Source organism: Cyprinus carpio, unplaced genomic scaffold (genome assembly GCF_018340385.1).
Source record: "Cyprinus carpio isolate SPL01 unplaced genomic scaffold, ASM1834038v1 S000006757, whole genome shotgun sequence".
In the NCBI taxonomy this organism is placed as follows: domain Eukaryota; kingdom Metazoa; phylum Chordata; class Actinopteri; order Cypriniformes; family Cyprinidae; genus Cyprinus; species Cyprinus carpio.
The window spans coordinates 69,138-85,000 of record NW_024879354.1 but is presented as its reverse complement, the minus strand read 5'-3'; the positions used below and the strand labels follow the sequence as shown (position 1 = coordinate 85,000).

The following is a 15,863-nucleotide window of genomic DNA, read 5'->3' as shown; positions in this document are numbered from 1 at the left end:
TCTATGATATTTTGTACTACATTCACTAACACATATATTTTACCAACATCAGTCATGACTATAACTACCAAAAATTCATTAATGAATTTATGAAAACACAAAGATTCTAAATGCTAAGCATGTTTTGAGTTTATTAATGTCTATGATTAGAAACAACATTCATTTTGATGCATTTTTATTTTTGTGCAGTTCCAGATTTAAAAAGAAAAACTAAAAATTCTCAGCACAAACACACACACACAAACACACACACACATCAATGCACACACACACACACACACACACACACACACACAATTATAATTACAATGTTCAATTCCAGCAGAAGCAGAAAACAGGAACAAAGCGAGTATTTGCTCCAGAGAGCAAACCTCAGAAAACGGTGCCAAAATAGTAAAATATTGTACATTTTTATAAACATAGCTACAGCTTTGTAGCCTCGTGAACAGAATGAAAGCCGATTAAAGAATGCATGAGTTTGTTTAAATGCACTGGGATGAAATACTGCTGTTTTAATGAGGACATTTCTGTCTCTAAAGTCTTCACTATTTGTGTACTTACTGTAAAAAAGATTTGTGAGAGGAAATAAAGGTGAAATCTTAAAAAGCCAATAAAATACACATTGTTTGCATAAACACAAACATTTTTGTCTTTCTAATTTTTAGTTTTTGATCATTTTGGCTAAGACACACGAGGGTTAATGACATTCACCTTCCTCGTGATCATCATCCTCCGCGGATGTTTGGTGGTGTGTTTGAATGAGCCGCAGTGTCGTATGCGGTGTTAGTAGCGCTGACCCGTCAGTGACCCGCGGGCTGAGTGTGTGTTGGAGCGTGTCGTTTTCTCTCACACTGAGGGTGAAATGGCTGTTTACCGCAGTGAGTGTTACTCTTCCTTTTATAGTCCCGGTGATTTATGGGCCGTTTCTTCAGCGCAGGAACAAAAGTGTTTCCCGCGGGGCGTCTCTCACACTGCTGAGTGAGAAAAACCAATGCTTCAGTCTGCACCGGTGTGTTTAACGCACTGCTGTTGGGTGAAAAACCACATTCAACTTCTGTGTTTGGGGTCAGATTCACCCCATGCAGCCTTTCAAACATTAAGATTCATGTCAAAACAGCAAAGCTCTATTGGATCTGGTAGAGACTGAAAAATATCAAATATGACCCTGGAGCACAAAACCAGTCATGAGTCACAATATACACAAATATATGAAAATCCATCATCTGAAAGCTGAATAAATAATCTCTCCATTGATGTGTGGTTTGTTAGGAGGACAATATTCATCTGAGATACAACTATTTGAAAATCTGGAATCTGAGGGAGCAAAAAAAAATCTAAATATTGAGAAAATCATCTTTAAAGTTGTTCAAATGAAGTTCTTAGCAATGCATATTACTAATCAAAAATTAAGTTTTGATATATTTACAGTAGGAGATTTACTAAATATCTTCATGGAACATGATTTTATCTTAATATCCTAATGATTTTTGTCATAAAAGAGAAATGTATAATTGTGACTCATACAATGTATTGTTGTCTATTGCTACAAATATACCTGTGCTACTGATGACTGCTTTAATACCCAATCAAGAATTTTGATCCTCCTCTATTATATTGTTAATATCCCTACATTCAATAAATAATAATAAAAAAAAACCTCCAGATTTTCTTAAAATTAGCTTCTTTACCCTTAAAAATATAGGTTATCTTTTCCACTGCAATGCATGAAGATATGTCTCTTAACCAACGAGTTATGACAGGCCTTTTTCCAATAAATGGCAATGAGCCTTTTAGCATGTAAAATACACATCTATCAATACTTGATTATCCTTTTTAATATTCCAGTTATCTGGATGAATGCCAAGAATAAAAAACATATCTGTGTCCCTGCAGCACAGAAGCAGTCATCAGTAGCACAGGTATATTTGTAGCAATAGACAACAATACATTGTAGTAAATGTAGTAAATGTCCTACCATAAATATATCAAAACTTAATTTTTGATTAGTAATATGCATTGCTAAGAACTTCATTTGAACAACTTTAAAGATGATTTTCTCAATATTTAGATTTTTTTGCTCCCTCAGATTCCAGATTTTCAAATAGTTGTATCTCAGACAAATATTGTCCTCCTAACAAACCACACATCAATGGAGAGATTATTTATTCAGCTTCAGATGATGTAGAAATCTCAATTTCACAAAATTGGCCCTCATGACTGGGTTTGTGTTTCAGGGTCACAGATGCATCATATTACGATGAAGATGTTACCTGAGAGGAAGTTGAGGACAGGAAGTGCTTGTATCTGTGACACCTTGTGTTTTTAATCTCAGTGTTGACGTCAGTGATTCGCTCTCTTGACACGCTCGGTGGCTGTGTGGTGTAAAACAACAGAAGAAAATATCTGTGTACATGTAGTTTTAGGCTGTGTTGGTTTGGATTGTGTGACTGACCGGCGCTTCTCTGCTCCTGCAGCGTATAAGTGCATCACGGACGAGCGGGAGCAGCTGGAGCAGATGCTGCCGCTGGTGTTGGGTCTCATCCTGGGACTCATCATCGTCATCACCATCTCCGTCTATCACTTCCACCTCAAACTGAGCGCCGCGCAGCAGCCGCAGCTTCCTCGAGACCGCTCGCTCTACAAGAACATGTGAAGACCCCCTGTGCTCTCGCCGTGTGTCCCGTCTGTGAAGGGCCAGGCCTCTCAAAGCACCTCACTAGAACTCCTCTTTTCTTTCTGCCTTCTGTGTCAAATGTATGGAAGTCCGTTTCCACCACAGAAGGGAAAACTATTTAAAAAGGTAATTGTGTCTTTCTTCAAAAGGTAAACACTCAGAATTGTGAGAAACTCAAAAAAAGGAAAAAAGCCAGAATTGTGAGATTAACAGCTAGTGGTAATTACCTTTTATGTCTTTTATTTCATAGTTGGAAAACAGAATTGTTAGATGTAAACTTAGAATTCAGAGAAAAAAGTCAAAATTGCAAAATGTAAATTTAGAAATTGTAAAAAAAAAAAAAAAAAAAATGAATTGCGAGATGTAAGCTTAATTCTAAGGGGAAAACTGTCATAATTGCGAGATGTAAACTTAGAATTCAAAAAGTAAAAAATGTAGAATTGCTAGATGTGAACTTTAAATTCTGAGAAAAAAATTCTGAAATTGTGAGATGTAACTAAAATTAAACTCTGAGGACAAAAAGTCCGAATTGTGAGAGAAAAGATCAGAATTCAGAGTTAATATCTTGCAGTTCTGACTTTTTTTCTCAGAATGCTGAATTTATATTGTGCAATTCTGTTTATATCTCATAACATCAAGAAACATTGTCCAAATTGCGAGTTAAAAAGTTGATATTACCTTTATTTAGTAATTTTTGTGGTGGAGACAGGCTTTCATACAGAAGTCTTGTCTGGATGTGTTCTGTAACCGCTGCACTCATCACGCGTGTCCTTTACCACACGGTTGTCTATCACTGTCAGATACAGAGAGATTTAAATTGCTTGAAGGATACGAATAAAGTACAAATATTTATTGATGATTATTTCATGATTATTGCTTATTTTGTGATTATTGAATATTTGATGATTTACTAAATGTCCATGTACTGAAGTGTGTGTGTGTGTGTGTGTGTTTCTTCATTTACTCTCTCATGGATGTGAGGAGTTTTAGAAGATCTTTGAGGTTTGAGGGTTTTGTTTTCCAGCTGAAAAAGGGAAAGTGAAGGTTTAGATCCATCAGAATCAAACACGACACGGCGCTGAATGGAAAATCAATAAGAAGCGGCCGGAGAGCAGTAACATCCCTGGCATTAAAGATTTCCACAAATGAGCTGCGCTCCTCAGCGATCGATGTCTGGAGTCTCTGGCGCTCAGGGGTTTATTGATCCTCGTCACCGGCGCTCGGTTAAAAACACTGCTTCTGCTGGGATCATAACTGCTCGTTCATCACCTGTTCTTCAGGATTTATCTGACCACTCGCTCTCAGAGTTCTGCTCAGTCTCATGTTCTGCTGTACGTGTGGCGTATTTATCAGTTTCTGCACACGATTCTCACGCTGTGGCTCAGATCTCATTCCAGCATGTTCATATTCAAATGTGGTGCGTTAATAAACTTTCGTTTTTTGTCGAACTGTTTCTTTGGTATTATGTCATGCTTCCAAAACTGTACAGAAGCATATTTACTGTAAACTTTGAATTTAATGACAAATTTGATTCAGTGAAGCTGATCAACAAAATTTTGCTTTGGTATTTTCTTACAACGTTAGGAATAATGTTATTAATAGAATGCTTGAAAATGTTCTTAATCTTTTATTCCTGAAGAATTCAAATCGGAGTAAAACATGTTTCATTTATTGGTTTGTTTCACGTAAACAAAAGAATAATTATAAAAGAATAGACATTAATGGCTCATTCTTCGAGGAGTGACAGACCTGAGAACAAAAGACGGGCTTCAGATAAAAGAGTTCTTTGGAGGTCAGTGTGTTTTTAGAAGCCTTTTGGGGTCTGAAAAGAAAACTGTAACAGTATCACAGAAATTAGATTGTTACACTTATAATTTATTTTGAATTATATTTCAGTTATAATTAGTTGTCTTTTTTCATTTTTTGTTTTCATTATAAAGTTTTTGTAATTTTGTTCTGCGTTTCCATATATTTTCATGTAGCTTTCATAAATTGTTCAGTTTCAGAGAAGTTTAAGTAACAGAAATTGTTTAATAGAGTTAGTTTTAGTTTTGGTTAGCCATAATAAGCTATAATAGCTGGCCACATGTAAAAAAAAAAAAACATTGTTAATGTTTATTATTTGTATGTTTGAACATATACCCCTAAATTTAAAACTGTCCTGAACCCTAAAAAGTGTTTGTTTCTTTTCCTTCATGTCACATTAATCAAAGGGTTTTACATTTGCATATGACTTTAATGTCATTAAATGAACATCTCTCTCCTGTAATGTTAAAAGAGCTGCTCAGTTTTATTATTAATATTCGTAAGCACTGAATGTGTAAGTACTGAACTATATTCTTTAAAAAATATTTGAGAACCAAATGATTTCACAGAAATCCTTCCAGAAAAACATGTTTGTAGAGCGTGTGAATGAGTCACAGCAGGACACGTGCGTTTGTGTTTTTTATTGAAAGCAGCTCTTAGTGACACACATGCAGGATCACCGTACAAAAGCCACGCGACAGCGGATCTGAAGAGTCCTACAGAAACACACATTTCCAGATCACAGTGAGCCAGGAGACACGGGTGAGACGCCACAATGAAACACACCAGGATTGTGCCGAATATTGCTAGAGAATGAGCCTGAAAAGGCCACACTACTGAAAACCAGAACGAAACCAGTGTAGAAAACTCTGGTGCGACCTACAAACGTAGAATAAATAAATATATTCGGATTCATCTGTCTGCAACAACCATCTTCAAAAAAAACGAAATATAAACAGTAGGAAATTTTATTGTTACTGTTATTTCGCAGAAACGCTCAGGTTCTAGGTAATACTGCCCATTTCATCATGGTGACATCACAACAAAAATACTGCCGTTTATCAAAACTGTACAAGTAAAACTTACAATTGCTCTAAAATAGTTAGCGTGAGAAGACGAGAGAGCGAGCCGTCGGTCTGGTTCTGGCTCGGAGCGGTCAGCGGTAGTGCCGCATCAGAGGAACGATGCAGGACGGGGGGCCCGACAGCTTCAGGAAGGAGTTCTGCAGCAGCTCCGGAGCCGAGGCCCGCTGTGACGGCTCTCGCACCAGCATCAGGTCCAGGAACGCCCGCAGAACCGACGACACCTGCACCAAACACACCGCTTCAGCGACTCAACACATATAAACAGATAGGGGTGTAACGATACGGTACGCATTACAAACCAAACGATTCGATTCATTGGACTAGTCCTATTACATTTAGAAAATAAAAGAGCTTAAAGTTTGTGAAATATAACGTTCTCAGTGCCACTGCGCTCAACTAGAAAGCCCAAACGAAACTGCCCCGTGATAACCTCCTCTCGCTGGGTGCGTCTAAAGACGAAGATCTTGTGTCGACGATAGCCAGAGATATGGTCAAAAACATCAATTGTTGGCAATATTAAGATATTTGGCATTTCCAATTTATGTAGACCTGTTACATTCTTATTTTTATTAGGCCTATTATTAATATTACTATTATGAAGTTACTTTTATTATTAAATTAAAATTAATTTGCCCTGCAATAATTACAAAATAACTTATGTGCTGCCAGAATTACAAAAGATTAAGCTATTGACTCCTAAATGTATTCACTCATTAAAATGTTTTTAAAAAGGGTATTTTAAAACAGGTCTGTTATACAATGAATTATAGGCCTACAATAAAAGAAAATAACACTGCAGTCATCAATTAAAATCAATAAAATAAAAAGCTTTTATTTCAAGCACCAACTTTCAAAAACAACCAGAATATGTTTCTTCTCATTTTTTTGTCACTGTGTAATATTAGAAATGTTAAGGTAAAAAATAAAAACAGTTAGCTATATACCGTTATCAGCATGTTGAAGTAGATCGGTCTCGTCTCTCTGAGAGAGAATATGCGGCGTCAGATGCCGAAAGCTCCGTCATTCCGTTTTTACTTTCACTTTCTGCACAGTGAACTGACTCTTGCACAAAGTTTGCACATTGCTTGTGTGTGATATCCACTGGCTCGCCTTCATGGTTTAAAACAGACTCGAAAATGTAAACCAGAGCTGCACGTAAACACACGTGTCAGTGATCATGTGACCGTGGCTCCGGCCAATAGAGACGCAGCGGCTCACCTTGTGAGAGTCCTTGAGTCGCGGAGGCAGGTTGTCTCGTATCCGTCTCATGGCCTGCAGCGGAGGCTCGTTGAAGTACGGCGGCTCTCCGTCCACCATCTCCATCACCATGATGCCCAGAGACCAGATGTCCACCTGCGGACACACCACAGCACATCCAGCGGGTGACGAGTTACCCATCATGCAGCACACGGGTCACCGTCGCTAACCGTACCTCAGTGCCGTAGGGCAGTCTGGAGATGACCTCCGGCGCCATCCAGTACGGCGTTCCCACCAGAGACTTCCTCTTGGGAACCTCTTTAGACACTTGAGCGCAGAAGCCGAAATCCGAGAGCTTGATCTGAGGACAGAAACACCAGAGCGTCACGTACAGCACAACGCAAAGCTGATTAGCCGCTAATCGCCTCTTCATTTGTCATGTTCTCCCAGCTAATTACAAGGTGGGAGACACGATTTAATTACTTTGAACTAGTGAAGTTGCTAATTACCCTGATCGCTTTTCTGCCCTCACAATAAACCAGAATAAACACACGTGTGTGTAACTACACAGTTACATGTGAAAGATGATGATACCATAAACCCCACAACACGTCGTGTGCTGAATATTCAGTTACAATGATTACACAACAGAATTATATCTAATAAAATATTTTTATTTATTTATAAAAAAAACTTGATCCTGTTTTTCATAGTGCTGGCTGAAGTTATCAAACAGATCACTGCACTTCATATGAGTTACCATCGTTGTATACCTGAAGAAGTTTTAATTGGTATTGCTTCATTTATAATTTTATTCGTGGTCTAGCTACATCTTATTTGTCTCTCAGCTTTTCTAATTCAAAAGTATGCTATAAACTACGTTATGCTTTAAAGTTCCTCAGGTTCAAACTGATCTAGGAACTGATCTTTTGGATATAATGCTACGTTTAGATTATTTGTATTTAATTAGATTATGTATATTTACATTTAAGTTATTTGTATGATTTTATATATATACATATATACCCGTCCGTCGCTGGTGAGCAGGATGGAGTCGCTCTTGATGTCTCGGTGTATGACGCCCTGCGTGTGCAGGTATGACAGCGCCTTCAGCACCGACAGACAGACGGTGGCGATCTGCTCCTCATTCATCCTGTCAACAAAACACAACAACAACATGAGCCAATCAGAGGAGACCTGCTTCTCACGAGCTCCTGAGACAAACACAGTTGCTAGGGAGTTGCTGGGGGTTGTTCAGGTGTTGCTAAGCAGTTGCTAGGGTGTTCGGGGTGGTCTCATCTAGCAGCTCTGATGATTGAGTTCTGTGTGAAACTCTCACTGTGTGAATATAAATCAGTGTGAAGTCAAGTCACCTTTATTTATCTAATGCTTTTAACAATACAGATCGTGTCAAAGCACCTGTACAGTATTAAATATGAAAATAGTGTGTCGATAATGGAAAAAAAAATGTCATTTCAGATCCAGCTTCAGCAGCAGCACTGACACACACACACTTACACACACTCACTATAAAACACACACACACACACACACTCACTCACTATAAAACACACACACACACACACACACTCACTCACTATAACACACACACACACACACTCACTCACTATAAAACACACACACACACACACACACACAAACACACACACACACACACACACACACACACACACACACACACACTCACTCACTCACTATAAAACACACACACACACACACACACACACACACTCACTCACTATAAAACACACACACACTCACTCACTATAAAACACACACACACACACACACACACACACTCACTCACTATAAAACACACACACACACACACACTCACTCACTCACTATAAAACACACACACACACACACACACACACACTCACTATAAAACACACACACACACACACACACACACACACTCACTATAAAACTACACACACCACACACACAACACACACACACACACACACCACACACACACACACTCACTCACTCACTATAAAACACACACACACACACACACACACACACACACTCACTCACTATAACACACACACACACACACACACACACACACACACACACACACACACACACACACTCACTCACTATAACACACACACACACACACACACAAAACAAAAACACACACACACACACAAACACACCACTATAAAACACACACACACACACACACACCACTCACTCACTCCCTATAACACACACACACACCACACACACACCACACACTCACTCACTATAAAACACACACACACACACCACACACACACACACACACTCCACTCACATAAACACACACCACACTCACTATTACACACACACACACACACACACTCACTCACTATAAAAAAAAAAAACAACCAACCACAAAAAACACACAAAAAAACACACACACACAAAACACACACACACACACTCACTATCAACATACACACCACACACACACACAACACACTATAAAACACACACACACACACACTCACTCACTATAACACACACCACACACACACACACACACACACACTCACTATAAAACACACACACACACTCACTCACTCACTATAACACACACACACACACACACACACACACACACACACACTCACTCACTATAACACACACACACAAAAAAAAAAAAAACAACCACAAAATCACTATAAAACACACACACACACTCACTCACTCACTATAACACACACACACACGCACGTTTTATACTGACCAAATGATATTTTCTATCCCCTAACCCTAAACCTACTCCTTACAGAAAACCTGTTTGCATTTTTACACTTTCAGATAAACATAATTTAATATTTTAATTAAAATTTTTCTCGTGGGGACCACAGTCCAAAATTTCAGGTTTTACTATCCTTGTGGAGACATTTGGTCACACACACACACACACACACAGAAGAGCTAGCGTGTCATTAGCAGCGCGTCTCTAACACGCAGCAGAACAAAGGCAGGAGCAGAAAGGCTCGTGGAGAGTCGTGACTCCATCAGTGGAGCGTGAGCATGTGAGTGTGTGTGTGTTATAGTGGGTGTGTGGGTGTGTGTGTGAGGCCCAGCTGTCCGCCGCGCTCTCATCTGTCTCGCCTGCGGCTGCAGCTTCACTGGAGGGGAACACGCTGCCATGTGTTTGTGCCTCCCGCTCCTCCTCAACACTAATGCAGCGTAATGCACAAACGGGACGTATTTGCAATTACTCTGATGAACGATGCCTCACAAGGAGATCCATGAAGGACACTTCTGTCTCCAAAACCACATTCACCACTTCATTCTTTACATACAGTGACGTACAGAATACTGCAGCCACATGCAAACCTGCTCAAACAGACTTTCATCAAACATAAATAAATAATAGGTAAAAAAAAAAAACAGATGAAAATAAGAAATAGTAAGACTTTACATTAAAGTTTACATTAACATGACCTAACAATAAAAAATACTTCTAAAGCATTTTTAATATTAGTTCATTTCAAAATTTACTAACACATGATTCAAATCTAAAGTTGTATATGTTAACATTATTTAATGGACCTCAGTTGACCTGAACTAACGATTAACATAGTTTTATTTTTGTTAAATATTTTTAAGAAAGATGAATAAATACTATAACAAATGTGTTGTAGTTCATCAGTGTGGCTGAATCTGAATATAAGCGTGTTTAAACACTCATCCAATCACAGCTCTCACTCTCAGCTATCAGTTTATATTCACAAGTCGTGTCAGACTCCCAAGCACACACTGATCATCCTCAAACACCTCCAGATTCTGCATTAATACAAACAGCTCTGTGTGCCGCTAATCTATCAGGAGCCTCATTACAATCTGCTGTTAATTGAAAACACGGCGCTCTTTGAACAGCCACAAGCAGGAACACACTCTGGCATGGATCAGCGTTAGCTCTGGCAGGAAGACAGCGACACCAACAACAGACCACACCACAAGAGAAACAAACAACAGCACTGAAGAACACTGATGCTGTGCACTCAGACCATCTCCACCTGACTCCATCCAACTCTACCTGACTCCATCTGACTCCATCTGACTCTACCTGACTCCATCCGACTCTACCTGACTCCATCTGACTCTACCTGACTCCATCCGACTCCATCTGACTCTACCTGAATCCATCTGACTCTAACTGAATCCATCTGACTCTACCTGACTCCATCTGACTCCATCTGACTCTACCTGAATCCATCTGACTCTAACTGAATCCATCTGACTCTACCTGACTCCATCTGACTCTACCTGACTCCATCTGACTCCATCTGACTCTACCTGAATCCATCTGACTCTAACTGAATCCATCTGACTCTACCTGACTCCCATCTGACTCTACCTGACTCCAAATGACTCCAACTGACTCCAACACACCCCCACCAACTCCACCTGACTCCAACCGACTTCACCTAACTCCATCTGACTCTACCCGACTCCAACCGACTCCACCTGACTACATCTGACTCCATCAGACTCCAATCGACTCCATCTGACTCCACCCGACTCCAACTGACTCCCACCGACTCCACCTGACTCCAATCGACTTCACCTAACTCCATCTGACTCCACCCGACTCCAATCGACTCCATCTGACTCCACCCGACTCCAACTGACTCCGACCGACTCCACCTGACTCCAACCGAATTCACCGAACTCCATCTGACTCCACCTGACTACATCTGACTCCAACCTGACTCCATCTAACACACCTGGCTCCAACTGACTCTCCATCTAACTCTACCCGACTCCATCTAACACACCTGACTCCATCTGACTCTACCTGACTCCATCTAACACACCCGACTCCAACTGACCCCAACTGATTCCCACCGACTCCAGCTGACTTCACCTAACTCCACCTGACTCCAATCGACTTCACCTAACTCCATCTGACTCTACCCGACTCCAACTGACTCCACCTGACTACATCTGACTCCACCCGACTCCAATCGACTCCATCTGACTCCACCCGACTCCAACTGACTCCGACCGACTCCACCTGACTCCACCTGACTTCACCTAACTCCATCTGACTCCACCTGACTACATCTGACTCCAGTCGATTCCATCTGACTCCACCCGACTCCAACTGAATCCATCTGGCTCCAACCAACTCCATCTGACTCTACCCGAGTCCATCTGACTTCACCCGACTCCATCTGACTCCAACCGACTCCATCTGACTTCACCCGACTCCATCTGACTCCAACCGACTCCAACTGACTCCATCTGACTACATCTGACTCCAACCGACTCCAACTGACTCCACCTAACTCCATCTGACTCTACCCGACTCCATCTGACTCCCACCGACTCCACCTGACTCCAACCGACTTCACCTAACTCCCTCTGACTCTACCCGACTCCAACTGACTCCACCTGACTACATCTGACTCCAACCGACTCCAATCGACTCCATCTGACTCCACCCGACTCCAACTGACTCCCACCGACTCCACCTGACTCCAACCGACTCCACCTAACTCCATCTGACTCTAACCGACTCCATCTGACTCCACCTGACTACATCTGACTCCACCTGACTACATCTGACTTCATCCGACTCCATCTGACTCCAACCGACTCCATCTGACTCTACCCGACTCCATCTGACTTCACCCGACTCCATCTGACTCCAACCGACTCCATCTGACTTCACCCGACTCCATCTGAACCCAACCCACCCCAACCGACTCCATCTGACTACATCTGACTCCAACCGACTCCAACTGACTCCACCTAACTCCATCTGACTCTACCCGACTCCATCTGACTCCCACCGACTCAACCTGACTCCAACCGACTTCACCTAACTCCCTCTGACTCTACCCGACTCCAACTGACTCCACCTGACCCACCTGACTCCAAACACGACTCCCAACTGACTTCCATCTGACTACATCTGACTCCAACCGACTCCAACTGACTCCACCTAACTCCATCTGACTCTACCCGACTCCATCTGACTCCCACCACTCAACCTGACTCCAACCGACTTCACCTAACTCCCTCTGACTCTACCCGACTCCAACTGACTCCACCTGACTACATCTGACTCCACCCGACTCCAATCGACTCCATCTGACTCCACCCGACTCCAACTGACTTCCACTGACTCCACCTGACTCCAACCGACTCCACCTAACTCCATCTGACTCTAACCGACTACATCTGACTCCAACCGACTCCATCTGACTTCATCCGACTCCATCTGACTCCAACCGACTCCATCTGACTTCACCCGACTCCATCTGACTCCAACCGACTCCATCTGACTCCAACCGACTTCACCTAACTCCATCTGACTCCACCCGACTACATCTGACTCCAGTCGACTTCAACCAACTCTAACAGATTCATTTTCAGACTGAAGCAGACTTACCCTTAAAATTTGCTTCAGTTACTTGCCAAGGCAACATTTCAAATTTTTGTTTAAATTAAGTTGAAGTACTAAAATTACTAACTAGAAATAAATTAAAAATAAAATTTAAAAAAAAAAAAAATAAAAAAAAAAAAATAAAATACAAATCAAAGAATAAAATAAAAACCACAGCAGTATATAAACAATAGTAAAATAACACTGGTTCAGATGTTAAGTCACAATCTGTAAATCTCATTTAATGTCTGAGTTTGTGTTTAGTTACAATCTCATTTTTTAAAAGGAATGTGGTCAAAACATCTAGAATGTGAACCCTGTTTGACCTCCTCGCTGTCTTTCCTTTGTTTTCTTCTATTAATGTCTGTATTATTGTTACTCTTACATCTCGTTTCTCCTATTAATTCTGTATTGTAATAGCTTCTGACTATACTCTGGATAAGCATTTGAATGTAAGTCTGTGTCAAACCTGACACACTGTGATGAGGAGGATTCAAACATTAAAGATGAAATTAAACAAGAAACATAATGGAATTAGTCAAACTAATTCTAGTTTAAACTTAGATGGAATTGGCTGTGAGAATCACATGATCCATCTGCTGATCTGAGCCTTGATTCAGACCCATGTGTCACTCAGGATGCTGCCTAAGAAGGGATCTGTCTGTGTAGACATGGGCTTCTCTGTTAGCATCTCAAACAGGACAGAAATAAAGTGCATCAGAAACAGAAGCTGTCATGCCAACGGGTCACGCGTGTCTCTGAAAGTGTGCAATTACAGTCTAACACCGCGCCACACCGAACTGACGAACAACGCCAATTACTGTAATTATGCAGACGCTTCGAGAGCAGAGGAAGCGTTTAAAACAAACTCCACCACAAACTTTCACAATAATAATTCATCACAGGACTATAGTCTCCAGCAGATAACGCTGCACTCAATCCGCTGCAGAAGTGTAATATTACTATCATATTAATATCAGATCAAAACTAAATCAAAAACTATTTAAACAATATTCACTATTATTGAGACTAAAACATCTCATCAAGTTAAATCACCTTTATTTATCTAGCGCTTTTAACAATACAGATTGTGTCAAAGCAAAGGCTGATCATCTTTGAATTCAGTGATTATCATCCAGCTCAGTTTAAATCTATAATCTCTAATCTATAATCTCATTTAATAATTTTCTCATTTACTTGGATCTTGGTGTACTTTGAATCAAAAGATCAGATGAATGCATGAATGAAGCAGTGTGAAACTGAACCAGCTAGTTCCAGACTCGGATTCTGGATTGGACGATCGGCTCGTACCTGGTGTGAGTGACGATTTTGTCAGTCAGGGCTCCGCCCCTCGAGGAACTCCATCATACCAGAGTTCATCACTGACCAGATAAACTGTTGTACATGTCGACCCACGTTTCGTGATGGTAGTCTCTCATGATGACCACCTGCAGGCAGATGAACAGGGGAAATCATCTAGACGCTCTCAAAGGACCTGTCTTTGAATCAGAACGAATGAGGGCCGAAAATCAATTGAAATAAAAACCGCAGCCTTTATTATCACTGCAAGTCGGCGATGGAGTATATGTACGGTGTGTTGTCAGAGAGTAAAGCGGCGGCTCTAGAATACTTACAAATTGTAGGGTCCATTACTGATTACAGATTACATGATGAAAACTGTATTTGGATTACTCTTTAGATTACTTTTCATCTAACTTGTTTTAACTTCCCATTAAACGTATCCTATTGGACATTAAAAAACCAAAAAAGATAAAGGAAAATGTATTACATTTTTTGATATCAACATCTTTGATAAAACCAGCGAAAAGGAGAATTAGTGGGAGAATCAATCTAATTATGAATAATTTACTGTCATTGTGTGTGAATAATATGTTTGCTATGTTATCCACAAAAAGTAACTGTTAATTCTGATTATGAGCATTATAAAATGTAATGTACTCTAATTATGAGTATATGATTTTTGGAATCTGATTTTGTAATCCAGATTATAAGTGATCAGCTACAGCACTGTGTCCATTTACACACGAGCAGCTCATGATGCAGCGTTTTCAGTGTCTCGGAGTGACTCGACTCGTTCTCTGAGTCCGATATAATAAGCATTATACATTATATAACACTCAACAAGCCATCTTCCCAAATTTGTAAAGAGATTCACATATTAACAAAAGGGAAACTTTCCATGGTTTTCTGACAAAATAAAAGCCACAGGACAATTTAGACAACTATAAATATGAATATTGTATTTTTAAGTGGGCCTGTAAAAATAAACTAATCATGATATTATTCATCTTAAAACCTTTTTATTTTACACTACAAATACTTCAATATTTTGTTTAATATTTTCATAATAAAAAGAATCGTGATAGAATTACTTAAAAAAATTATAATTATTAAAAATTATTATTATTTTATAGACATGTTGATATACAGTTATTCAGACACCTTCAACATTTCTCACATGATCACAGTTTATTCACTATAGTTTAGAAAATGTTAATAAAATATGAAAAGAACACAAGAGTTTAACTGTGTCAGAACTAATTCATCTTGATAATGTCAGATAACTTTGATAGAAAGGTATGTAATGAATTCAGCTGAATAGCTGTCAGCTGTTAAATTTATGAACACAATTAGATAAAACCAACTTAAAAAA

At 40.0% G+C, this 15,863-nt stretch overlaps 2 protein-coding genes across 2 annotated transcripts in view; one reads left to right on the top strand and one right to left on the bottom strand.

Moving 5' to 3' along the window:
• Nucleotides 1-4,122, top strand: part of LOC109113710 (lysosome-associated membrane glycoprotein 5-like) — a 6,627-nt gene extending 2,505 nt beyond the window's left edge. Inside the window, exon 6 of the mRNA XM_042755921.1 lies at nucleotides 2,475-4,122. Within this exon, the coding sequence (XP_042611855.1) occupies nucleotides 2,475-2,653 (179 nt within the window). The 3' untranslated portion in view covers nucleotides 2,654-4,122. The remainder of the gene's footprint in view (nucleotides 1-2,474) is intronic.
• Nucleotides 4,123-5,109: 987 nt separating this feature from the next.
• The window catches only part of pak5 (p21 protein (Cdc42/Rac)-activated kinase 5), a 49,573-nt gene continuing 38,819 nt past the window's right edge, over nucleotides 5,110-15,863 (bottom strand). Inside the window, 5 exon segments of the mRNA XM_042755922.1 lie at nucleotides 5,110-5,786; nucleotides 6,784-6,918; nucleotides 6,998-7,123; nucleotides 7,789-7,915; nucleotides 14,501-14,637. Of these exon segments, the coding sequence (XP_042611856.1) occupies nucleotides 5,637-5,786; nucleotides 6,784-6,918; nucleotides 6,998-7,123; nucleotides 7,789-7,915; nucleotides 14,501-14,637 (675 nt within the window). The 3' untranslated portion in view covers nucleotides 5,110-5,636.